This window comes from Periplaneta americana, chromosome 10 (genome assembly GCF_040183065.1).
Source record: "Periplaneta americana isolate PAMFEO1 chromosome 10, P.americana_PAMFEO1_priV1, whole genome shotgun sequence".
Taxonomy (NCBI): Eukaryota; Metazoa; Arthropoda; class Insecta; order Blattodea; family Blattidae; genus Periplaneta; species Periplaneta americana.
This window is the reverse complement of record NC_091126.1, coordinates 16054763-16082434: the sequence shown is the minus strand read 5'-3', so window position 1 is coordinate 16082434 and position 27672 is coordinate 16054763. Positions and strand designations below refer to the sequence as shown.

The 27672-nt window shown below is 34.8% G+C and overlaps 1 protein-coding gene across 1 annotated transcript; it reads left to right on the top strand.

Annotated features, from left to right (window-relative positions):
- The first annotated feature begins 268 nt into the window (after positions 1–268).
- LOC138707345 (DNA ligase 1-like) lies at positions 269–22615 on the top strand. The gene is made up of 4 exons (XM_069836632.1): positions 269–1618; positions 8445–8605; positions 15301–15562; positions 22421–22615. Exons 1-4 carry the CDS (start codon positions 269–271, stop codon positions 22613–22615), a joined length of 1968 nt encoding a protein of 655 aa, XP_069692733.1.
- Positions 22616–27672: the final 5057 nt, after the last annotated feature.

Sequence of the window (27672 nt, the reverse complement as noted above, 5' to 3'; positions counted from 1 at the left end):
AACCGTACAATTGAAATTCGACTTTAAAAACATACTACTTGCAAAAGCGAAACACGTACAAATATATTACGTGAAGTTCAGAATTAATTTATGTGCAGTTAAATTTAACTTTGGTAGGTACTGTACATAATTACATACAAATCAGAATTACGTAGCCTATAACCCATGTTTTACTGTATTTTCTACTGACATTATAAACTAAGTTTTTGTTTGTTTTCAGTTTCAAAGTTACTATTTAAATGTAATTCTCTACCATTTCAGAAACAAAATGGGAAAATCTACATCAAAAAAGAAGTGGAGGAAAATCTCTGTAGAAAAGTTAGTTAAGAGAAAAGCAGCTGCAGAGAGCAGTTCTGTCCCGGCCAAACTAGGTCCTGAAACAGTGGCAGATAGTAGTACAGAATTGAATAAAGATCATGCTATTACAGAAATTGGACGGGTTGCTCATAAAAAGGACGAAATTAAAGTAGAAGCTGTGATATCACATCAGGAAATGGTGGACGATGGTAGTCCAGAAGTGAATAAAGATCATGCAGTTACAGAGATTGGCCAGGCTGCTCATAAAGAGGACGAAATTAAATTAGAAGATGTGATATCACATCAGAAAATGGTGGACGATGGTAGTCCAGAAGTGAATAAAGATCATGCAGTTACAGAGATTGGCCAGGCTGCTCATAAAGAGGACGAAATTAAAGTAAAAGATGTGAAGTCACATCAGAAAATGGTAGACGATGGTAGTCCAGAAGTGAATAAAGATCATGCAATTACAGAGATTGGCCAGGCTGCTCATAAAGAGGACGAGATTAAGACAAAGACAAATATATTGATTTCTGAAGAGACTAAGGACGATAAAACAGACAAAAAAGACAATGTTGTAGGAAACTTAACAGAGAAACAGTTTTCGAATATATCAGACGAAGTCGAAAAGAAAGACAAGATAGTTAAAGAAGAAGGAGGGATTTTGAACAGCGGCATTAAAACTAAGAATGCTGTTCCTCCCCAAACTATGGCCGCGGAAAATGATAAAGTAGATATTAAACAAGAAAAATTAACAGAAATATTTCAGAAAAGGGATGATAATATGAATACACCCGACGAGAAGTCAGAAGAAATAGTAATAGGAGAAAAAGCCTCGACAAGCGACATTAGGAAGACTGGAGCCATTAAAAAATATTATAATCATTCGGAGGATCATGCTGCTGGAAACTTAAGCACGTCCGTAACTCCTGCTATTTGTGCAGACGGGAAGGGCCACACAAAGAAACGTGTGATATTTAAATCAACCCCGGAAACCATATTTGTCGGTCAAGGAGCCATGAAAAAACAATTGGGGATTGAAGGGAAGAAAAGTGATGTAGCAGAGCATGCCGAAACTCGAAGGAAGCTGATAAAGGCAATGTTCAGTGACTGTGTGAATTCGGAGGGGAAGACGCAATATGAAAGCAATTTAAGTAGCAGGATACCCAAGAAGGCTTTTGGGAAGGAAAACCTCGCAGCAGAGGAGACCTTGAAGTCTATGGCAGAGGAAAGAAGTGAGAAAACAGTTAAGGACACCGAAATTATTGTTGGAAGGTCGAGGCAGGAGTGCAATGATTACTTGACATACTCATTAAACATGGTAAGTATTCTGCAGTCGTATCATAATAAGTATGACATGTGAAGCAATAACTGAGGACCTGAATTCTAAAACATGCTAACTCCAGGAGATTTCTAAATTCCATACGTACTAATTACATAGACAGAATAGTTTAGAATTCAGGTGATTTCTCATGAGGCCAATAAACTTGACAAGGAACAATTATTAGTCTGTTTTTAACATACGTTATCATACCCTGAGACATAACACTAGCATGCTGTATATGTGCTTAACTCAATTTTCCATTTTTGAAGTTAGCATGTTTTAGAATTCAGGTCCTCAATTGAAGACTGCAATAAAGAGCTCCAAGTGCGGATATTTTTTGAAAATTAGTTTTTTTCCAAAATAGTCATGTCCCAGACGCAATGCAATAGGAAAATAGGATAACTTCTATTGTAATTTTATTTAGAGTCTAACTACTCCCATAGATGTGCAAAATGCATGATAATACAGTACATTAGGCCTACTAGTTTCCAGGACTTTTCCTTTTGGCACTTCCAGTCTTTTTTATATCCAGTCTTCAATTATAATTTCACAAGAGGAAATTATTTCTAGCACAAAGATTTTATTTTTATCTTATTTATTTGCCAATTATTACGGTGAATATTGTTGAAGCGTATTGAAAACTTTGTTAGCATGCATTTCAGTGGTCTTGTTATGATTCATTTCAACTTCATCTGACTTTAATGCCGACTGCACGGTATATATAGGTGGGAACGTAAACTCCAGCTATCCTGTGGGTCAGTAATAAAATTACTTTTGGTTCAAGATCTTTCGTCACAGTTAAAGTCGTATGACTCACCGCGGAACTCGTCACACGTACCTAAGTAATCATCCGGTTTATATTGTCACAGGTTATGTCTCGTCGCATGCTAACATAGTTGTCATTACTAGGGAACAGGTTTATAGTTGCGTAACTATTTTGTTTGCTACGTCCCAGACGTAGACTAATATATTTTGTGCGAGATCGTGCGTATTTGCTTGCTTTCCGCACAAAACCAATACGCGGTAAGTGTGAAATACCACATTCAGTATTCCCAACGTAACACACATAACAATTTTCCTCTTCTTACCGCTTAAGCGCCATATTCATTTTACTGCTTTAGGCTTTTAACATATTATTTTTAGAGACGTTTAACATACTAATAATTATAAATTGGAAACTTACCACTGCAATATCACCTAAATTGCAATGTTAATTATTGTTTTTAAATATTTCCAAAAATTAAGTAAAGTCTACTACTCCACGAAACTTATTGCATTCCTGATACAAGTAACATTAAGGAAGCCGTGAAAAAATCAACAAGATTCCAGATGCGGATGTTATTACTGCAATATGTTATATAAATGATATTGTTAAAATATTAAAATGAAAAATAAATCATTACATAACCTTACCGTTTGTTTTAAGCTCGCATTTATAGACTGGGGAAAAAAATAGACAGACGTATATCACGGCCTGCTGGAATATAGTAAACATAGCAAACATTTTATAGCAACAATTTGAAGATAGATATTCTTGTTTTTAAAAGTTGCCGTCATTGAACAGAAACCAAGATGGAGATTTCATTGCAACTAATTAGAAATTCCTCTTTCAGGTATGTAATAAACGATCTCCGCACAAAATAATGTACGATACACGAGCGGTATGTTTGTTTTCATGTTCTCGGAAATTAAAAAAGCTCAACTACGTTTCGCTTTTTCAATCTTTTCCTCGAACATGAAAACATCAACATACCGCTCTTGTAACGCATATTACTATTATCGTATGTAGACTAATATGTTATTCAGATATTTCTACGTTTCATGTACACAGGATTCCCCTATTCAAATTCTATAGGACCTAAAACGCCTAAATGAACCATAAATGCTTAAAAACCTACGTTTGTGTTTGAAAAGCGCATTTTTAGTATTTTGCATATACTTAAAATAAAAATACCGGTACTAAAAATGCGAAAATGTCCAAAAACTACAAGAACGCCATTAAAATGAAAAAGGAACCGTGTCGTTAGTTCAGGGATTACTCCTTAGACCACGACACTAAGGCGACAGGCGGAAACAACCATTACTAATGCAAATTAAAAATAAAATGCTGAATTTGCCCGTCTCCTTGTTCCAAATTTTTGTCCCACCTGTTTGAGATGTGACCCACAGATCGCTTACGTAAATAGAGACGATGTTTCCTGGACGCTAATTTCCAGTTCTTTCTGAGAGTGTGGATTATTACTGCCCACTTTGTCTTTTACATTTCCCTCGTTCCATATTGCTGTGAAATTCCTTGACTCGAGTACTATCCCTTGATTTTCTATGCTAGCTTGGAATTCACAACTGCTCGATGTCTTCTGGTGAAAAAGGGGTGACAAGGATATCCTAGTCGTTCGGGTAGTGATAAACAACTTCGGTTAGTCAAGTAAATTGAAGGGTTCAGAGCCATAGTGGACCAAGCGCCATTTATTAAAAACGAAGAAGGCAAGGGTCAAAGTTAAGTGAATACAATAGTTTAATGAAGATTGACATAACATTTAGTTTTAATGTGCAAACTTCATATTACTTGCTATGTGTTTCGTTAAATTATGGTATTAATTTAATTTTAACGCTTGGTTCTTCCGTTTTAATATATGGCTCTGAACCCTTCAGCTGTTTGTAACACTCCAACGAGTAAACTCGTCACTACCCTTAGACAATTTTCGAGGTTTTATGAATTCCTTATCCATTAACAGAAATCATAAAAATCTAATCTATACTCTTCTTAAAGTATGCATCAACTCTAGAAATGTTAGATTGCTTCAACATTTTGGTAAATAATGTTTTTGCCTCATGTGGAAGCTCATTTTTGCTAGTTTTCAAAAAAATATAACTTTTACCCATCATCTCAATAGTTTCATAATTATTTGAGCATTTATAATGTAAACACACTATACTTTCTATATCTTACGCCATCTTCAGTGTCTGTTTTCTCCTATTTCACATTTTCCGACATTTTGTATCCTTCCGACGGACAGAAAGTAGACTTCCAATTTGGCAAAAGACTTCATTGAGGTACCAAATTAAAGCTTAAACATGTGACTATGTTTTAAACTAAAATTATTATTTTCAATCAATTATAATTATTTTATCCCAAAAATATACTAGTATATAACTACTTTTTTCTAAAGTGCTTATATAATGTGACATATTTCCTGAATGGTTCAAGATAAATAAATAATTTCAGTATGTAACATTCTCTATAGTTAGGGGATCATTTTGACGAAATAAGTTTTATCTTAGGTCAGTTTCTAATGGAGTTTGGTCGGTCCAAAAATTTATTAATTTTTTTTCAAAAGAAAAATTTCTTTGGGCCCCCAAATTCGATTTTAAAGTTTGAATTATATAAATTGCTTGGTTTACTCCCAAGAATCATATCATCAGAGTTTGAAAAACATTAAGGAAAAACTGGATTTCTATTCTAGAGTCAATGTATACCTTAACAACGCACAATTTCTTGCTCCTTCCTATATATAAACGTTAATGTATCAATTTTACGTGTGAATATCGCTTTCAAGGGTACTTCATTTTCCTTAAAAAAATTACGATTTTCTCTTTTTAGTGTTAAAAACATTCTTAAGCTCTAAAATGGCCCTCTACCAATTTTCATCCCATAGAACTGTCCGAACTCCTATTAGAGTAAGAAGTATCTGGATGTGTTTCCATTCATCTATAAAATTACAAACTTTTAACTCATTCTTTTCGGTTTAGGTTTTTTGTACATTTACCTATCCACACCTGTGGAGTAACGGTTAGCGCGTCTAGCCGCGAAACCAGGTGGCCCGGGTTCGATTCCCGGTTGGGGCAAGTTACCTGGTTGAGGTTTTTTTCCGGGGTTTTCCCTCAACCCAATATGAGCAAATGCTGGGTAACTTTCCGTGTTGGACCCAGGACTCATTTCACCGGCATTATCACCTTCATCTCATTCAGACGCTAAATAACCTAAGATGTTGATAAAGCGTCGTAAAATAACCTACTAAAATTTAAAAAAAAATGTACATTTACCTATACTAAAAATGCCACTCTTCCTACAAATGTTGTGGTAGATGCTTGATTTTTTTGTGTGAATGTTTCATTAATGTGTGCTAATAATTCCCATCAAGACTTACCTTATATTTGATATATTATTTTTTATGCTCGACCATGCCGAAATGTACTAATTATACATCTGGTAGCAGTCTTTAATGCATGTCATTAAAGTACACCTACTCATTAAAGTACAGGTCTTCAGCCAATGATAACTCAGCTTACATGTGTTCAGCCAATGACAAGTCAGCTTTGTACCGTTATAAAACCGCAAGTATCGATTATTATTCTCGGATATGCAATCGAAAGAGAATTAGCTAAAAGCCACGGAGGCTGGAAATCCAATAATGTCGCAGAAGGTTATTTTCTGTTACTATAATAATTAGCGTTAATTGTAAATAATATTCAAATAAATTCAATTTGTCATCTCGTTTTTCAATGTCGAATTCAGTAATCAAGGTTATAATATTATAAAGTTTAACGGGACTACGTCAAGGTCAATGACATTATTGTTCCTCAGAAAAAATCAATACTTTCGCGTCTGCGCACATCTCACAATTCACGACCTAGAACAAGGTCACTTCCGATCTTGTCAGTTACAAATAAAATGTATACATCTGAATACCGGTAATTTCAAGTTAGGAATATGGTCGAGCATAAAAAGTCGTATGAAACTCGCCTATAATGATAATTAAGAAGCTCGTTTGAAAATTATGAAACTCGCTTGCGCTCGTTTCATAAATATCCATACTCGATTCTTAATTACTATCATTATAGGCTCGTTGCATAATGTACTATTATAATTTTTATATACCTTCAATTTATCTGGGACATTTATACTCGACTGCATTAAATGTTTTTTATTTTTATTTTTGAGTAAATGGAATGGAAACCCTTGACATCAAGTTTTGTTTCTGAACGTCTGATAATAATAATAATAATAATAATAATAATAATAATAATAATAATAATAATAATGTTTTATTTTTGTTGGCAGAGTTAAGGCCATAAGGCCTTCTCTTCCACTCAACCAGCCTTAATCAATACAATACATGTTTAAATTACGAATATTTACACTACACTTAAAAGGTTCTCCAGCAATATTCTTCAGTTAAGTTTTAACGATTAGTAGACTACATATTTATTTAAATTTAGATAAACCTGTGAGGTAAAGTAGTAACTTAATTTATGAGCTAATTTAATTCAATCAGTTATAATTAATTTGAGATTTGAGATAGCTAGTAAAATGATGAAAATTAATTTAATATAAGCTTACTAGAACTATGATACAGGGAGAAAAAAAAATATATATAAATCTAAAATATATTTCTATAATGAGAATATTAATGTAATTGCCATTAGAGGTTTTCTAAATCTATTTAGAGATAGGTATGCAAACAAAATTTCAGACAAAATTTTATAAATGTTTGGGAAGAGTGGCGACTTTTTAAAAATGTTATTTAATTTTACAAAAATAATTCATACATTTCTCAACCAAATTAGATAAAAATTTGTACAGAGAAAATATAACTGCAGGCCTACATATTTTCAGGCCTCTGAATACAAAATTGGAATTTTACCTCAGTGTATCCTTAAATACTATGATATAATATCAGGCAAGTTTAAATTGCAGATATAAATATTTTACGTGTATGTGTGCAAAATGAAAATAATGCATATATGTATTCTTAAAACGTAAAGGGAGCTACAAAATTTATCTGTTTAGGACAATACGAAAATATGTATACATAATGGTCTACCTAGATTATGGTAGTATCTCTCCTTTTCTGTGCTTAGAGCAAGTTCATTTAGCTCTGTCCTTCGCGTCGTTATTCGAGAAAAACTGTGACCAACGAGGACATCATTCCCAACAAGATAAAGGGAATAAAAACGTAATAGTAATATACGTTACAAGAGCGGTATGTTGACGTTTTCATGTTAGAGGAAAAGATTGAAAAAGCGAAACTTAGTTGAGCTTTTTTAATTTCCGAGAACATGAAAACAAACATACCGCTCGTGTATCGTACATTATTTTGTGCGAAGATCGTTTATTACATACCTGAAAGACGAATTTCTAATTAGTTGCAATGAAATCTCCATCTTGGTTTCTGTTTAATGACGGCAACTTCGGAAAACCAAAATATCTTTCTTCAACATTGTTGCTATAAAATGTTTTCTGTGTTTACTATACTCCAGCAGGCCGTGATATACGTCTGTCTTTTTTTTTCCCCAGTCTATAAATGCGAACTTAAAACAAACGGCAAGGTTATGTAATGATTTATTTTTCATTTTAATATTTTAACAGTATTATTTATATAACATATTGCAGTAATAACATCGGCATCTGGAATCTTGTTGATTTTTTCACGGCTTCCTTAATGTTACTTGTATCAGGAATGCAATAAGTTTCGTGGAGTAGTAGACTTTACTTAATTTTTGCAAATATTTAAAAACAATAATTAACATTGCAGTTTAGGTGAAATTGCAGTGGTAAGTTTCCAATTTATAATTATTACTATGTTAAACGTCTCTAAAAATAATATGTTAAAAGCCTAAAGCAGTAAAATGAATGTCGCGCTTAAGCGGTAAGAGGAGGGAAATTGTTATGTGTGTTACGTTGGGAATACTGAATGTGGTATTTCACACTTACCGCATATTGGTTCTGTGCGGAAAACAAGCAAATACGCACGATCTCGCACAAAAAAATTTAGTGTGAACATATGAGTGAGCCTCATGATACTGAACCTTTAATTTACAGATTATGGGCTGGTTGTATAAAAGTTATGTCAACAGCTTAGACTTGTATCTCCATCGCCCTTTGGAACAGAGACCTTCAGAGACCACGCCTCAACAAGCGGAGCCTCGCTGGAAGCATTGGACTTTAGAAAATGCGTACAGATTTCACATTGCAGGCTACAAGTTAGTATGGTGAAGAATTCAAACCACTAATTAGGGGAGAGTCGGGTAGTATCGGACATCGGGTAATATCGGACAGTGCGTTTCTTTCATCTACCACCATATGGTAGTACCTGAATGACATGGTTACGTTTCTCTATGCGACATAACAGAAACGTAACCATGTCAATAATGTACTGTCCGTTACTCAGGAGAAGACGAGCGGAAAGAATGTGACCTTCTTGACTATCGCTGTTGATTATTATAAACATCGCTCAGATAAGCATCCCAGTAGCCACGTTATTACTCGTGCAAGAAACATGAGTAACAATGCGTATGGAAATTAAAGCTAAGTTGAACAGAAGGAGACCTAATGTTTCCGCTTACTGCAGTACAAATATTGGACGTGTTGTCTTACGTTATCTGTTCACATCCCTTCCTCCTCAGTCCGCTCTCGTCTTCTCCTGAGTCACCGACAGTACTATCATCGTGTGGTAGATGAAAGAAACTCACTGTCCGATATTACCCGATGTCCGATACTACCCGACTCTCCCCTACCTCATATTTTGCACGCTTAGTAGAGTAATCCATGGCAATTCATTCATAAGTACTGAATGAATGAATGAATGAATGAATGAATGAATGAATGAATGAATGAATGTCCCATATATTAAGCCCTCTTATATAGGATGGCCCTGGTATAGAGTTAGGATTTGGCCATATTTCCCCGTGAAGAAATTTATTTGGGAATATTCCGGAATGATTTTTATGAATATTCTCAGGCTGAGATTTTTTGTACTGTTCTTAATTTTCTTTACTTTGCCAAATGTTATAAGTAGGGGGCGGATTTCTATGACCTAAAAAACGGGTATACGCATGCATTTATAACCTAAAAACATGAAAATATGGCCAATAAAATTCGAAATATGATTTTATCAGTAACACATGTATGTTACACTTTTTAATTCTCGGCATTATACATGGATTAAAATACAATGTCTAACCAGTTGGATGTTACATTTGAGCAAATTACCTCAAATTTCCTCTGTCTTTAGAATAGCATGTTGGAAAGGTACTGAAGAAACAAGGAGTGACCAAAGTTACAAGCACTTGAAAATTTTAAGGAAACCCTGTTTGTTGTGTACAGCATATTTTCGCTCACAGGGCCAAACAATAGAAGGCCTGCCTGCTACTTGAAAGCCACATTCCACAGTTAGTACATAGGGTAAACATTGGTAATTTCGTGATAATTTCATGAAAACTAATTTAAAATGGAAATGTGTAAATATATCCTTATTCCGATTTTTTCATCTAAAAGACGATAACTTGCTGTACAAATCTGGAGATATAAAAGATTGGATACGTTCTTGAATATGTGCCAAAAACCACTTTTACAACTTAAGCTGAAAGGTTGGTTATTTCGTGATAACCTTGGTAATTTCGTGATATTGCATTGATAATTTCGTGAGAAGTAGAAGAATTGTGGAAAAATTAATTAAAGTCAAATGAAATTCTCATTTATTGTTACAAGACTTCAAACATAGTAATTCCGTCTAATGTTCATAGCAAGAAAACATAGAAATACATATCAACACATAATAAGAATGAAATCAAAGTAAAAATTGAAATTGAAAAGGGATCTTCTTTGCCCTGAAAGGATGGACACTTTTATTACGGACTTTACTATAGCCTATATTACTAGGGTAACTCCAAAAGTAATGCATAACGTTTGTTTAAAAATTATATTTTTATCCTACAGCTTTGCTATTTTCACAGAATGTAGATGCATCCTTAAGGAACACATAATCCCCATTCCTTTCAACTGCCTTACGTAACCTAGGAACGAGGGCCTGTAGACCAGCACGGTAAAAGTCTGGACCAACACGTCTGAGCCACTCTTTAGCAGCGTGCACAAGGGAGTCATCTTCTAATCTCGTTCCGCGAAGGGATCCTTCAGTTTACCAAAGAGATGGTAATCGCACGGTTCCAGTTCAGGACTGTAAGGTGGTTGTTTCAATGTTGTCTATCCGAATTTTCTGATCTGGTCTGTGGTCTTGTGACTGACATATGGCTGTGCGTTGTCGTGCAATAGCAGAACATCCTGTTTCTCCCGATGTCGTCGAACACGACTCAGTCGAGCTTGAAGTTTCTTGAGAGTTGCAACATACCCGTCAGAATTAATGGTGGTTCCGTGTGGCATGATATCCACAAGCAAGAGTCCTTCTGAATCGAAAAACACAGTAGCCATAACGTTTCCTGCCGAAGGTGTACTTTTGAATTTCTATTTCTTTGGTGAATTTGCATGATGCCACTCCATTGTCTGCCTCTGTCTCCGGTCCCAAAATGGTGGAGCCATGTTCCATCTTCTGTCACAATTCTTTCAAGTCATCTAGCACTTATCATTGACACTTAGCATGATAATAAATCAAACAGAAGCTACACTGAACCCATTGCGTCTCCCTTTTCTTTTTTTGTTATCACATCTTGTCTTCAGATATCTAAAATTCCTATTGTAATACATTTTATACTATTTTAAAAATTGCAACACTTAATGCTCAACAAAATTTCGTCTCAAACAGCTAAGATTTCTATCAGTAAAGCTAAGCTTATATGGCGACTACAGATGTATCTAAAATTCCAAAAACATTTCCTAAAATTTCATGAAGATACAATAAATCTTTGTACCAAATATCATATGCTTACCTTTAGTAATAAGCCTGTAATGTAATTACAAACATCCACAAAATTTGTATGCCTGAGAAGTCGACGCAAACTTGCTCTCTCCAAACATAAAAGCTCACTGAAGCAACTACAATAGTCACACAATGCTTAGCTGTATGTTTCTGGAAACTGGACAACATATGCAATCCCTTTGCGGAAATTTGGATCTCGTATCACCATTGGTTAGTTCACAAAAGAGCAAAGAAAAAGTATCACGAAATAACCACTGCCACGAAATTACCAATGTTTACCCTACTTTCCTTTCATTGCATTTCTGCCAAAATATAGGTATTTTAGAGATATCATGAAAAAATTCGTAATAGACTATTCCTATTACATTTCTCTAAAAATATAGGTACCGGTATTTTAGAGCTGTCCTGAAAAACGTTCATAGTATTACATTTTACCACGGATCGTTATGATTTGAATGACTGCATTAAATATGAGAAATGCGCAAAATATAACATTATGACGCGAATTTTTAGTAAATATACTATATAACTAAAAAAATGCATAAATATGCATATAGTTATTTCCAAAATATAACTTTAATATGGAGTTTCATACTAAATATGCTACAAAATTAAAAACGGTCCAAATATGCATTTATATGCTCAATAAAACCCTTCTATTTTCTTCAGAATGCTTGGAACAAAGTTTAAGTCAGTATGAAAACCGAAACAATCCCATAGGAAAAAATATGACATGTAATAGAAATCCGCCCCCTTAGTTATAAGTTACAACTGGACGGAGTTACACAACACTTTTAATAACAGACCAGCAGTTGATTCAATTTTGGTGACTGAATGCAATGAAGTGTTGTATCTAACTCATGGATAATCTTATTATGACACTCGTGAAAATTGTCACACGAATGACAGTGGGTGCGACAAACATTCACTCATGCCATAATCATCAAGATTATCCACTTGCTGCATAAATAACTATTATCAGCTTACTTTAAGCATTTACAAAGGAACACATTTAAAAACAAGCAGATACCTGCTCTTGAACAAATTATTTGCCATAGTAACGAGCGGTGGCTAGTGGAAAGCTTTTTATGCGCAAAGTAATTTCGAATTTGGAGTATAGTTTGGATATTAAATTTTATTTATATTTTAATTATTTTCGAAAATGATACAGCTGTATGGCATTATTTAGAAGTATTTGTATTTTCATGGAAATTTCCGATAAATTGCTGATATATAAATATTTATTTTGCAGTTTTTTTTTCATTTAAAATTTCATCAAAATAAAATTTATTAATCAAGTAAATGTATTAGAATTGATGAGGTTTTGTGCAACAGTGATTGTGCATTCAAGTTGCCTTTAGTTTTCCTTAGTCTCTCAAGATACTATGTGCCTGAATAATGCAATACAGGGACATCATTTTATTTTACTTCAATTTTTATTGTACCTGACTTTTTGAATGTACTTTACTCCCACCCCTTCTACTAACGAATTTCCACACACAACCAAAGCCGCATATGGAGTCAAACTCGTCTTACGGTCATAGTAAACAGTACAGAGAGTACAGTACGTTCCAGAAATATGATCGCATTTTTCAGTGAAGAAAGAGCATTTATTATTGAATCATATTTTCACACAGGTACTGTGCGTCCGTTTAATTACGTCGCATCCTGGTTTCCCCCACCCGTTTCTGCTGGCTCCTCTGTAAAGGCTATAATTAGACTTCGTGGAATTGCCACGAGAATCGTAAGGTTTACTACGCTCGCGGTATAGTCTGTATGAGAAAGGGACGTGCAACGGATGGAGTAAGCCTATGCCTCTGATCTAAACACTCAGCACTATACTGCGGTTACAATAAAACCTGTATCCTGCATTCAAGAAATATAATGAATGATCATTGAAGTAGCAAATGTCTAACATATAAATACACAATTATTTTGTAGTGAGATATATTAACTCTTAAAACTTAATGTAATATACTCACATCATCCTTGAATATGTGCATTGCAGTGAAGAGTTACGTACATTTTGAGCGACTGCAAAGTAACCTCCTCCGATGGTCACTTAAACAGTTTTTATTTTGGAAAAATGTACGTTCAACATCACACGATGTAATAGGTGCATATTTGAACAACGGGAATTCACTACTTTTTAGCACACCAACTTCACACGTCTTGTCGTGATGTGATAGTACGAGTACATCATTTATAGTACGAAGTTATGAATAGGCAGAATTTTTAGCAATAATGTTTCTCAACTTACATTTCACTTTTTCTGAAATTAGTGATATTTTGGATAACGATTTGTGATGCTTTATCCACTATATTAAGGGCTTTTGAGAGTTGTAGTTTAGACAATTCTAACAGGGTGATCCTTTTGGACACGATTTTAAAATTAGAATCAATGAACAGAATATCTTCCAATAGCTGTTCAGAAGGCAATGATTTTACAGCTACAATAGCGGAACTGTCTGTGCTATCCAATGCATCAATTACCTCCATTATTTTGCCGTAATATTCTGAATAATAATTAACAGCATCCAATCACGTTTTTCAACGGGTCAAGAATGGCTGCGGGGGTAAGGGTATTCCAGAGGTAATTGTTTGGAACAGCAACACTCTCATTGTAGTACGTTTGATTGAATTCTTGTCTAGACTGAACAAATGTTAAGCTTTGACTATTCCGACCACAGTAATACAAAAACAAGTTCTTACATAGGTATACATTAGCTATAGCTGCTCTATCTATTTGGACCGGTCACAACTCTTAACATGAACTGCTTATAGTACGAGACCGGGCGGCCCCTCACCTTCTCTATACTACCGTACATCGGCGACCTGATTGCATGCTGCGTGTGGCAATTCAACGAAGTCTAGCTATAATGGATGGGCTGTCTTAGCTCTTTCCTGAAAACATTTGCTGTTACGAATTGAACTTCTACATAATATTATACAACTATTTAAAATAATTTAAATAAAAGGTCCTCTTTAAGTAATTGTCACGTGACTTCCTCCCTTTCTAAGACTCTCCTACATAATCACATGGACGGACAGTAGAAAGCATATCTGAGTAAATCTATCTGTGCGGATCGGGCAGAAGTGAAGATTGAATTGACAGTACGTAAGGTACACTGTTATAGAGTAGGTACAGAATTATTTCAACAGGCGCAGGAATATGGATCCCCCATGTCGCCTGATTTGAGTGCGTTGCATTATTTCTTTGGGATTACTGTGAAAGAGTTGTGTCTGCTAAACACCCTACAACAACAGAAGAATTAAGTAATTACATTAAAAAAAACCATACATTCAATTCCAGAAGATATGCTTAAAAGCGTTTTTGATAATATGCACAAAAGAACTGAAGCCTGTATCGAAATGAACGATCACCATTTTCAATAATTTGTTTAAATATTCATATTTTGATTATTTTTTTTATTTAAATGCACTGTAAATATTATATGTTAATGTGCTGTAGATAGTATACTATACGCTTAATAGATACGTCCCCTTGCATAGTTCAGTTGATGAGTAAAAACACTTACTGTTAATACTGTACTATATTTTGATTAAATAAAAACCTAACGAAAATGATCAAACTCAAAATCATGACATTTTCTAGTTCACGTGAATGGATCCACTACTTTTCTTCCCTCCTATACCTAGTAAAGTTATTTGTATTGTATTTTACATTAGTGTCGTCGAACTCCGGCCGTGGAAGGGGCTAGCAAACAGTGTTTCAGGTTCTCAATTGTTAATCCAAAGGTATAGTCAGGTTAATATTAGAAATGTTAGTCAAAACAAAATGATGTCCGGGTACAATCCCCAGTTGACAATTAAATGATCACAGTAGAAGCACCAGAACTCTGTTCCTGGCATTTTTGCTGGGCAGAGTAGTTCTCGATGAGAGATACACGGAAAAAGTGTGGATTTATTTGTCGTTTTAACATTACCAATACTTTGTTATCGCTACATAAACCTGACAGATAAATGTGTGAGAGTTACTTTAATGGAATCTGTCTCATGTTGCAGATCTTGGCGCAGTTACGTAGAGGTCTGGTTTGAAGATGTAGAAGTATATCCCAACACTCTACTGTTAAAAAGGTTACGGAGCAGAAGGAACGGAGCCTGGATATATTTTAAAAAGAGAGATATATGTCCCGATGTCAATACTATAAATATAATCACTCTTATCGACTGCAATGCATTCGTGTGGGAGACTGAATTTCTCCCAATACTTCTCGACAGCCTCAAATCAGACTTCTGGCCAAAAGAAGAGAGGGATCACGAAGAAGTAAGAAATTGACATATCTTTTTATTACCATCACACTGTCAGGGACATAGTTCTCATGATCTGTGTCGGTCTCATTTTGCGATTAAAATCACAAATTTCTTCAGGTGTTATCTTCCGTTTCGTTGTCATGTCCAGAGCTAGGAAGTTCGTACCAAAGCAGTAGATTTCAGTTGAGTACAGCGAGGAGTATAGATATCACCCGCGCCTCGATCTGCTGCCGCTCGCTACAGATGGTATACTCTATTTTTTTTTCATGGAGTGCAGTTTCATAGAAAGGAATTTGCCGACAGACCTTCTACTACCCCCTACTAATTGGTTGTCATAAATAATTGTCTTCCTTACTATGACGGAAATCTTTTCTACTCTTGTTAGTAACCAATCACAACCCTCGTTCAGAAGAATTGACAGGTGCCCGTCAAATCTACGTGGAGGCAGAGTTGCCGCATCTTTTCCGAATTCCAAGAATCCCGTCAGTTTCACTGCATAATTTCGAAGGTCATCAGGATTGTGACAACTGTGCAATGTTTGGACGAGGGGACAGGATGGAATTGTCAGAGCTGTTGTGTAGAAAGTCATAAATCTGTAAACGGGTGTTCAAAGGAGCCACGGAACTGCACTCCTTGAAATAAAATAAGGTATATACCTTATTTTATTTCAAGGAATGCAGTTCGGTGGTTCCTTTGAACACCCACTTACAGATTTATGACTTCCTACATAATCACCTCGTCCCAACATTGCACAGTTGCCATAATCCTGCCACAATCCTGGTGACCCTCGACGGCATTCTTGGAATTCGGAAAAGATGCGGCAAGTCTGCCTCCACGTGGATTTGACGGGAATCTGTCAATTCTTCTGAACGAGGGTTGTGATTGGTTACTGAGAGGAGAAGACACGATTTCCGTCACCGTAAGGAAAACATTTATTTATGACAACCAATTAGCAGGGGGCAGTAGAAGGTCTGTCGGCAAAGTCCTTTCTATGAAACTGCACTCCATGAAAAAAAAAAAATACAGTATACACAGTATGTTCACAAACACCGCATAATGGCATTCTGTGGATCTGTGTAGAGTCGTGAATAGTTTGAAGAATATTGTTGATTTATATTAATACTTTATTTTCTGAACAAAGTGAACTATTATGTTATTATTGCATTTTTTACGTAATGTGAATATAATGCATGATTACAAAAAAGTAAACTCATCTGTCATTAAATAATTATGCAAACAGGAGTGTGTAACACGTTTATTTTTTCTTCTCGATTATACTTCCTTAAATTTTGACGTCTCGTGCTGCTATGCATTCAGTTGCGTTACAGTCCAAGTTCAACATCGGAATTACGATACGAACTTGCCACCGGCGCTTGCCTACCGATCCTGAGTTGCGCTCGGGCGCGGGTTCGATTCCCGCTTGAGCTGATTACCTGGTTGGGTTTTTCCCAACCGTAAGGCAAATGTCAGGTAATCTATGACGAATCCTCGTCCTCATCTCACTAAATATCTTCTCACTATCACCGATCTCATCGACGCTAAATAACCTTGTAGTTGATACAGCGTCGTTAAATAACTAAGTAAAGAAAAGATACGAATTTCCTAGCTGCCATTACAATAGAAACGAAAAATTTTCTTGAAAACAAATGATGGATTTAATATTATGAGACGCTATTAGATTCACAAAGTAGTCGTTCACCTGATGATAGCAATAAATACTGTATCATATTTCAGATTTGCTCCAGTAACGTCTTGTGACGCAGAACGAATATTTTCAGAGTACATATATATTTTTTTAACCTAGAAGGAGTATGTATTTTGATAAAATGAAAATGTTCATTGTTATTTTTTATAATGAGGCTAGAATCATAATTTTATACTTTGTATAGTCTATTATTTTTATATGTATGGGTAAATTAATTTAGATTGGGATTTACGAACTTCATAATTACAAATTATTGTTTTTATATTATTTTCTTGTTCTAAGGCTGTGGACGATTGCAGCACATGTTTGGTTACCACCCTGCTGTACATGTTAGTCGTTGTGCTTCACTGGCACCCAGAGACGCTGTATTACTTTTCACTGGGTAGAGATATAGTCCAAGCCAGTGGCGGTTTCTCGGGGGAGGGAAGGGAGGAACGTCCTCCTCGCATTTTTCTTCTTTTGAAAGTAAATACCAAATGAAATATGTGCCTTGAAATTCGAGGAAGATTCGATAATTTTTAAATTCACAGCTATAAGAAAACCTCCGTGGATCGAGTTTTAAACGACGCGCGCTCATGTGCTGCTAGAAAACTGTGAGAAGGATGCGAGATTTTCTGTGTGGAGGAAAGGCACTCCATTCCTCCTCTACTGCAGTTAACACACATAGACAACAGCGCACTAGCGGCCAGAGAAAGAAGCAGAGTTTTAAAGCGAGTAAATGAACGGAGAGGGAGGAGATCCTCCTCTGAATCAGCGCATGGGCGGGAAATAGAAGCCGACTAGTCGTGCAGCAAGCTCGCTACCGCTGCCATCTAACGACGCTGCATTCAACCAGACTATAACGCATCTAGGAGGAGGCACAATAAAAACAGTTTTAGCACAAAGTTATGAAAGACACCATATAAACTTTTTTTTTAATTACAAAACAAAATATAATATTATCCATTGGACTTTATATAAGGTACTATTCATTGTTTGAAACTTTCGAGGATATCTGAAAGTTGAAGTTAGATTTATATAAAACAAAGAGGAAGTAGTTCTAAGTTAGTATCGCAGATCTTCTTGGCCCCTGAAATTCACTTCCATTCATTGCCTACTAGACAGGACAACAGCCAAGTTGTCAGTTTTGTACAAATATATTTGAAATTGAAGGTACTGCAAACTACATTATTTGTAACATAAAAAAATTAATCGGCCACCGGCAGCTTTGAACAATAATGGTAGTGTGACTTTACAATAACTGACATTCTTCAAAAGCATGTGATACTGAACTTGTAAAATGTACATGTGGCAACACAGACCACGTGGGTGGGTGCAGTGTTCTCTCTTTCCTAACAGATTATTTCCCATTCCCACTTCCGTAAAACGGTTTCGGTTATGTGTTAGTAGCTGGTCTCTTCCATCACTTGTGATGCTGTAGTGTGCGCGAAAATGCTGCGAGGTTGTGAATTTCCTTGTAATTGTTCATTTGTGCAATTATCCAACAATGAATGGAAGTGAAAACATATTTTGGACAATTTAGGAAACTCAGTTTACAAGAACAGATTATTGCTATACAAAAGAGAAGGCCAACCCTAACACTATCTGGTCTTACATGTATGCATGTAGGCTAATTTGTAGCATGTTTCTCTCAAGAATGTGTCATTTTGCGCTGTTAACTTCTTTCCTCGTCTTACGAAATATGCAGGAGCCGCCACTGGTCCAAGCTCACATAACTTAACAGTTTTGGTACCAACTTCCTAGCTCTAGTCATGTCGGTCGATGATTCGCTATGAATTGTATTCATTCTCCATTAAATTACCTTATCTTTGTGTTCTGATGAATTTAATGTGTACATACTTTCATTTATCCTGTAATACCGCTGTGTGTACTTTCCTCGTAATTTTACTAGCCTATATCCTGGATTTATTCTGCTTAATGGAGCATACGGGACATTCCTCGTGAAATAGGACAGTAAAAAGCTTTACAACTATGTAATTCCTCGAAAAAATATATATTGTTAGATAAGTAATTGTTGTATATTTGTCTTATATACTTGTGAATATTGGTTACAAACTTTTTCAATTGTGATTGCTTTTTATCTTAGAAGCTCTTGTTTTTGTAATATGTGTTATTTTATGCTCGACCATGCCGAAATATAGTAATTATACACCTGGTAGCAGTACTTTAATGCATGCCATTAAAGTACACCTACTGTATTCATTAAAGTTCAGGTTTTCGATTATTCTCGGATATGAAATCGAAAGATAACGAGGGAAACGTCACGGAGGCTGGAAATCCAATACTGTCGCAGAAGGTTATGTTCTGTTACTATAATAATTAGCGTTAATTGTAAATAATATTGAAATAAATTCAATTTGTCATCTCGTTTTTCAATTCTAAATTAATTTCCAGGTTCTACCAAAATTAGTTCATGTTATTCTATACATCAAGGTCAATGACATTATTGTTCCTCGGAAAAAATCAATACTTTCGCGTCTGCGCACATCTCACACGAGCTATGCACAAGGTCACTTCCGATCTTGAGTCAGATACAAATAAAATTATACTTCTGAATAATTTCAAGTTAGAAATATGGTCGAGCATAAAAAGTCGTATGAAACTTGCCTATAATGGTAATTAAGACGCTCGTATGAAAATTAAGAAACGAGCGCAAGCGAGTTTCATAAACAAACATACTTGCGTCTTAATTACTATCATTATAGGCTCGTTGCATTATTGCTTGTATTAATTGCTTATTTTGTCTTCTTTTTTTCTGCCTATCTACACTGCGATTTTGAACTCCCGACAAAGAGCGTGTGCTCATGCGGTGGTACATTCTCTAATTTATATTTCTGTTTTTGTTTAAATATTTGATATGTTCATTGTTGTTTGATGTCTATAATAGTTTTTAATGCACTTTTGTTTCTTTTATATTTAATATGTATTTTTGTAGTTTCCTGATTGTAGACTAATAATATATATGAAGAATAGGCCTACGAGAAAAACAGTCGAAGTCATAATTCTCTTAGACCCTAAGGGTTATGTCATCAGCTAATTCAGTACAGTACTGAAAAATTTGTGTTTTCTTATCAAAACTGGTAAAGGCTGGTTCACAATAAACCGGGAACGGAAACTACAACGAGAACGAGAACGGAGTTAATGTTAAAATGAATGTATTTAAATAGTTAATTGTGAACGCTCACATTTAAATACATTTATTCTAATAATATTTCCGTTCTCGTTGTCATTTCCGTTCCCGGTTTATTGTGAACCAGCCTTAAAGGAGATTTATCATCACGGATACAGTCTTCCTTTCCTACTTTTCCATTAAGTACAGCAATAAATTTTGCAGTAATATACTGAATTAGATGATGACATCACCCTGAAGAGAATTGTGACCTTGATTGTTTTTTCCCTGTACTCTTCATATGTATAGAGGGGCAGGAGGTAGGCCTACTTTGTTGTGCGAAGTCTGTTCTTGTTACGTCATTAGTTTTCTAGTTTTAATGCGTTAAATTTATCGTAATTCCGTAAAAAAATCTTCAGTTTCAAGAGGCATGAACGTGAAACGACTTACGATAGACATACGAACAAGTGTTCATAATATATTATAGCTGAGAGTACGATTTTAATAACTATGCATGCACTATATCGTATTGATATTTAATAGAGGCATAAGAAAATATATAAATATTTGGTAGACTTCCTCAGGGAAAACAGTAAAATAAAATTATCAACTGATTCCTCTCTCTCTCCGAAGAAATTGTATCAATTTTAATTTCGGTGTAGCATAAAGAAGTGCTCCTATAAAAATATTATTTCGTTAAATTAGCCTATACTGGGTGTTCAGTTCAAAGTGTGTCATGGCTCGCTGTATGCCGTCATGTGGCTAGTCGATGAGCCTAGAGAGTTCAATCTTCCTACACTTTCGCAGAGGTGTATTACCTATGTGCCAGAGAAGTTGCCTAGAAAGTACGGCGTTCGTTCTGAAGAGTACTTACCGATACGTACGGTGACGCCGATAGTGGCAGGAATGTGAACTGTTTCGAAACATGTACTGAGGTGAGTTTTTTCTTACTGTCGGGATATGGGGAGAGGGTTAAGACGATTACTTACGTATTTGTTGACATTAATTTCGACGGGTCAACATAGACACGGAGCATTTGATTTGTGTTGTGGAATGTTGCCGTACGCAACCGATGATAACAAATACCCTGCTTACGACTTGTCCTCGCAAAACACAGTTCGAAAGAGGTTATGGTAGCACACAGACTGTACAGACCGCCATCTGTTGGTACGACGTTCAAGTTATACCGTACACGTTCTCAAGTTCAGATTGAACGCCTTGATTAATAGGCAACTTCTCTGACATAAAAGCTGAAACTCGCTTCAAATCGCTGACTCATCAACAGTGACGTCATGACACACTTTGAAATGAACACTCAGTATTAGCTACGCTCAAGAGCCGAGTCGAGTGATGGTGGGCGCACGATTCGCTTCTGTACGTGTGACGTAAGCAAGAATGTTCCTGCACTGCTAGCAGAAGGGTACAGTAGATGAGTTTCTCTATACTGTATGTGTGTGCTGTACTACTTAACTTTAGCTTGCATGTACAGTGGAAGCTCTTAAGTTCGACAGAAAACAAGTTCGACTACTTACGTGGGAGAATTAGACAAGCCCCTGTACGGGCACTAAGAAATGGGTTTGCCATTTGAATGGGAATTGGTTCTGTGTCTTGTAGTGATACATTTGTTAAAGGAAAACAGAATATTGTATTGATTAGGACATCCATATTTAATCACCGATTTTAAATTAATGAACTCTTCTTTTACTATTTGAGAATTTTGCCTTTTGTCAGACGGAACTGTCGAAACCCACTGTGGTACTAGAAGAGCATACCCAAGTCTCTGGGCGGGCAGAAAATGCAAGTACAGTACTGCATTCGTTCTTGGATAACCAATAAGAATTTGTATTCATTTCATCTGCCACACCCACTACCCATATTGGACTGAACTTTCAATTCTGTTCAGTCGAACTGTATCTGTCTTTTCTTTCGAATTGTTCATTACTTTTATTTTTGAAATTGATTAAATGCATTTTCGTACACTAGGTATGGAAATCGGTTTCTAAACAACTTCCTTGTAGTCTCATATAATTTTAAATTCGGTACTTCATGTATTTCAGGCCACAGAGACAGTTACGGAAGAAGTGCATCCGACGAAAAAAAAGTCGTCGAAGAAGAAGAACAAGAAGAATAAAAAGAAGAAACCAGAAACACAGAGTAAATCGGAAATTTCGGACGAAGACAAACCTGATCTGTCTGGTGCAACTAATCCTAACAGTGACGAATTTCCTCCAGATTCATGCTCCGGTAGGTAGACACATTTCGATTAATTCTTCGTTTTAAACCAGACAGAATATACAGAGTGTTTAAAAAATCAATATTTTGAGAGGCGTAAGTATTCATCAAAACAAGAAGAAAAAGTCAAATAAACATGGGTTCTGAAATTAATATCTTCCGAGATGTACTTGTTCATCACCATAGGAAATGCTCAATGTGATTTACACTTGAAAATAGCATTCAGTATTCTGAGAGGTGGTAGTTTCTACCACAACAAGTTAAGAAAGTCCAATAAACATGGGTCCCAAAATTAATATCTTCCAAGATATGAGTAGGCCTACTTGATCATCAACATCATAAGAGTTGCTCAATGAGATTTCCATTCATTGTAACGCAGTCTTCTGTCCTACGTCTTAGGAAATCACACTTTGGTGCCCTCTGTTTGCTACATTTCCGATAAGGTGCTGTACACCCGATAAGAAATGAAAAAAAAAAAACGAAGAGTTCACATTAGAAGCTTTCCTGTTCTTACAGTACCAATTTTAGAGCCTTGTTTCGTACAAAATTTAATTTTATAACCCATGTTTATTAGGCTTTGCTTGAATGAATTTTACCATATCACAGAATATTCAAATATTTTTTTTAATTGGAAATTGCATGGACATTTTCTTGAACAAATATTCATATCTCGGAAGGTATTAATTTTAGGACCCATGTTTATTAGACTTTTATTTCTTGTGTTGATGACTACTATCACCTTTCGGAATACTGAATCCACCTTTAAAAGGGAAATCACATTGAGAATCTCCTATGATGTTTGTGAGCAATAATCTTATCTCGGAAGATATTAATTTTAGGAACCTTGCTTATTAGAATTTTATTTCTTGTGTTGATGACTACTATCACCTTTCAGAATACTGAATCCACTTTTTAAAATGGAAATCACATTGAGAATCTCCTATGATGTTGGTGAGCAATAATCTTATCTCGGAAGATATTAATTTTAGGAACCTTGTTTATTAGAATTTTATTTCTTGTATTGATGATTTCTATCACCTCTCAGAATACTGAATCCCCTTTTTATTTCTTGTATTGATGATTTCTATCACCTTTCAGAATACTAAATCCACTTTTTAAAAGGGAAATCACATTGAGAATCTCCTATGATGTTGGTGAGCAATAATCTTATCTCGGAAGATATTAATTTTAGGAACCTTGTTTATTAGAATTTTATTTCTTGTATTGATGATTTCTATCACCTCTCAGAATACTGAATCCCCTTTTTATTTCTTGTATTGATGATTTCTATCACCTTTCAGAATACTGAATCCACTTTTTAAAAGGGAAATCACATTGAGAATCTCCTATGATGTTGGTGAGCAATAATCTTATCTCGGAAGATATTAATTTTAGGAACCTTGTTTATTAGAATTTTATTTCTTGTATTGATGATTTCTATCACCTCTCAGAATACTGAATCCACTTTTTAAAAGGGAAATCACATTGAGAATCTCCTATGATGTTGGTGAGCAATAATCTCATCTCGGAAGATATTAATTTTAGGAACCTTGCTTATTAGACTTCTATTTCTTGTGTTAATGACTACTATCACCTTTCAGAATACTGAATCCACTTTTTAAAATGGAAATCACATTGAGAATCTCCTATGATGTTGGTGAGCAATAATCTTATCTCGGAAGATATTAATTTTAGGAACCTTGTTTATTAGAATTTTATTTCTTGTATTGATGATTTCTATCACCTCTCAGAATACTGAATCCCCTTTTTATTTCTTGTATTGATGATTTCTGTCACCTTTCAGAATACTGAATCCACTTTTTAAAAGGGAAATCACATTGAGAATCTCCTATGATGTTGGTGAGCAATAATCTTATCTCGGAAGATATTAATTTTAGGAACCTTGTTTATTAGAATTTTATTTCTTGTATTGATGATTTCTATCACCTCTCAGAATACTGAATCCCCTTTTTATTTCTTGTATTGATGATTTCTATCACCTTTCAGAATACTGAATCCACTTTTTAAAAGGGAAATCACATTGAGAATCTCCTATGATGTTGGTGAGCAATAATCTTATCTCGGAAGATATTAATTTTAGGAACCTTGTTTATTAGAATTTTATTTCTTGTATTGATGATTTCTATCACCTCTCAGAATACTGAATCCACTTTTTAAAAGGGAAATCACATTGAGAATCTCCTATGATGTTGGTGAGCAATAATCTCATCTCGGAAGATATTAATTTTAGGAACCTTGTTCATTAGAATTTTATTTCTTGTATTGATGATTTCTATCACCTTTCAGAATACTGAATCCACTTTTTAAAAGGGAAATCACATTGAGAATCTCCTATGATGTTGGTGAGCAATAATCTTATCTCGGAAGATATTAATTTTAGGAACCATGTTTATTAGAATTTCATTTCTTGTGTTGATGACTACTATCACCTTTCGGAATACTGAATCCACTTTTTAAAAGGGAAATCACATTGAGAATCTCCTATGATGTTGGTGAGCAATAATCTTATCTCGGAAGATATTAATTTTAGGAACCTTGTTTATTAGACTTTTATTTCTTGTGTTGATGACTACTATCACCTTTCAGAATACTGAATCCACCTTTTAAAAGGGAAATCACATTGAGAATCTCCTATGATGTTGGTGAGCAATAATCTTATCTCGGAAGATATTAATTTTAGGAACCTTGTTTATTAGACTTTTATTTCTTGTATTGATGATTAGTATCACCTTTCCGAATACTGAATCCACTTTTTAAAAGGGAAATCACATTGAGAATCTCCTATGATATTCGTGAGCAATAATCTTATCTCGGAAGATATTAATTTTAGGAACCTTGTTTATTAGACTTTTATTTCTTGTGTTGATGACTACTATCACCTTCATAATACTGAATCCACTTTTTAAGATGGAAATCACATTGAGAATCTCCTATGATGTTGGTGAGCAATAATCTTATCTCGGAAGATATTAATTTTAGGAACCATGTTTATTAGAATTTCATTTCTTGTGTTGATGACTACTATCACCTTTCGGAATACTGAATCCACTTTTTAAAAGGGAAATCACATTGAGAATCTCCTATGATGTTGGTGAGCAATAATCTTATCTCGGAAGATATTAATTTTAGGAACCTTGTTTATTAGAATTTTATTTCTTGTGTTGATGACTACTATCATCGTTCGGAATACTGAATCCACTTTTTAAGATGGAACTCACATTGAGAATATCCTATGATGTTGGTGAGCAATAATCTTATCTCGGAAGATATCAATTTTAGGAACCTTGCTTATTAGACTTTTATTTCTTGTGTTGATGACTACTATCACCTTTCGGAATACTGAATCCACTTTTTAAGATGGAAATCACATTGAGACTATCCTATGATGTTGATGAGCAATAATCTTATCTTAGAAGATATTAATTTTAGGAACCATGTTTATTAGACTTTTTATTTCTTGTGTTGATGACGACTATCACCTTTCAGAATACTGAATCCACTTTTTAAAAGGGAAATCACATTGAGAATCTCCTATGATGTTGGTGAGCAATACTCTTATCTCGGAAGATATTCATTTTAGGAACCTTGTTTATCAGACTTTTATTTCTTGTGTTGATGACTACTATCACCTTTCAGAATACTGAATCCACGTTTTAAAATGGAAATCACATTGAGAATCTCCTATGATGTTGGTGAGCAATACTCTTATCTCGGAAGATATTAATTTTAGGAACCTTGTTTATTAGACTTTTATTTCTTGTGTTGATGACTACTATCGCCTTTCAGAATACTGAATCCACTTTTTAAAACGGAAATTACATTGAGAATCTCCTATGATGTTGATGAACAAGTATTCTTATATCGGAAGATATTAAATTTAGGACCCATGTTTATTAGATTTTTCTCTTGTCTTGATGGATGCTACCACCTTTCAAAACATTGAATGCTTTTTTTAACACTCTGCATTTGCATGTAACATCGCAAGACAAGTTTAGGGATCGTTAAGTAAAATCATCATACACCTGTGGAGGTTTTATCCGGGATTTTCACTCAACCCATTATGAGCAAATGCTGGGTAACTATCGGTGCTGGACCCCTGACTCATTTCACCGGCATTATCACCTTCATCTCGTTCAGATGCTAAATAACCTAAGATGTTGATAAAGCGCCGTAAAATAACCTACTAAAAATATATGGAACATCGAACATTTTAGATCTGGAACATAGCATTTCGCTGAAGGACATCCTAAAGGACGCTGTTTTTTTTGTAGAGGAATGATACTTTGTGAGCAAACAGATGTGTTATTAAGGATTCAGTATATGCTAGAAACGGAAAAACGACTTAATCTAGGTTCAGTTGTTATTTCAGGGAACGCCTCAGTTGTACTGGTACTGATATAATTAAGAAATTTCCTCGAACAATTTCTTCTTATGAAGCAGTTTTTAAAAGTCATTCATTTTCCTAGATAGTGTAATTGTACTAATATAATTATAAGTTTCCCTTAAAAAAATTCTCTCCTTGTTATGGAATGTTTTTATCTTATTGGTTTTGCTAAGTTTCATTAATGTAAATTTTTCTGAAAAATGTTCCTTTATTAAACAATGTTTTTCAAGATATGCATTGTGAAAGGTCTCAGAATTATATTGATGCAATTATAATTTTTGCTGAAGACCTTCCCCTTACTTAGAAATTTTTTAACTTATGTACATTTTAGTATTTTAGTAGAATTTATTTATTTAACCTTAGGCCGTCAGGCCTTCTCTGTCCATCTACCAGGAGATTCCAACTATAATATGAAGAATAAAATTACAAATTTACAAAATTACAATTTTATGTACTTATATAGCTATAAATAATCCTGAAAAATTTCATTTTATGAAGGAATTCTTTACCTTACAGAGTTTGCGAAATTCTATAATTTTACTAATATAATTATAAATTTTCCTGTGATTTTTCTCCCTATTTAAGTTTTTTATTCAGCCTATTGACTTCGCTAACTTCCATAATTGCAGACCTGTCTTTCCAAAGGTGCTAAGTGCAATTTTTTTAATTTCT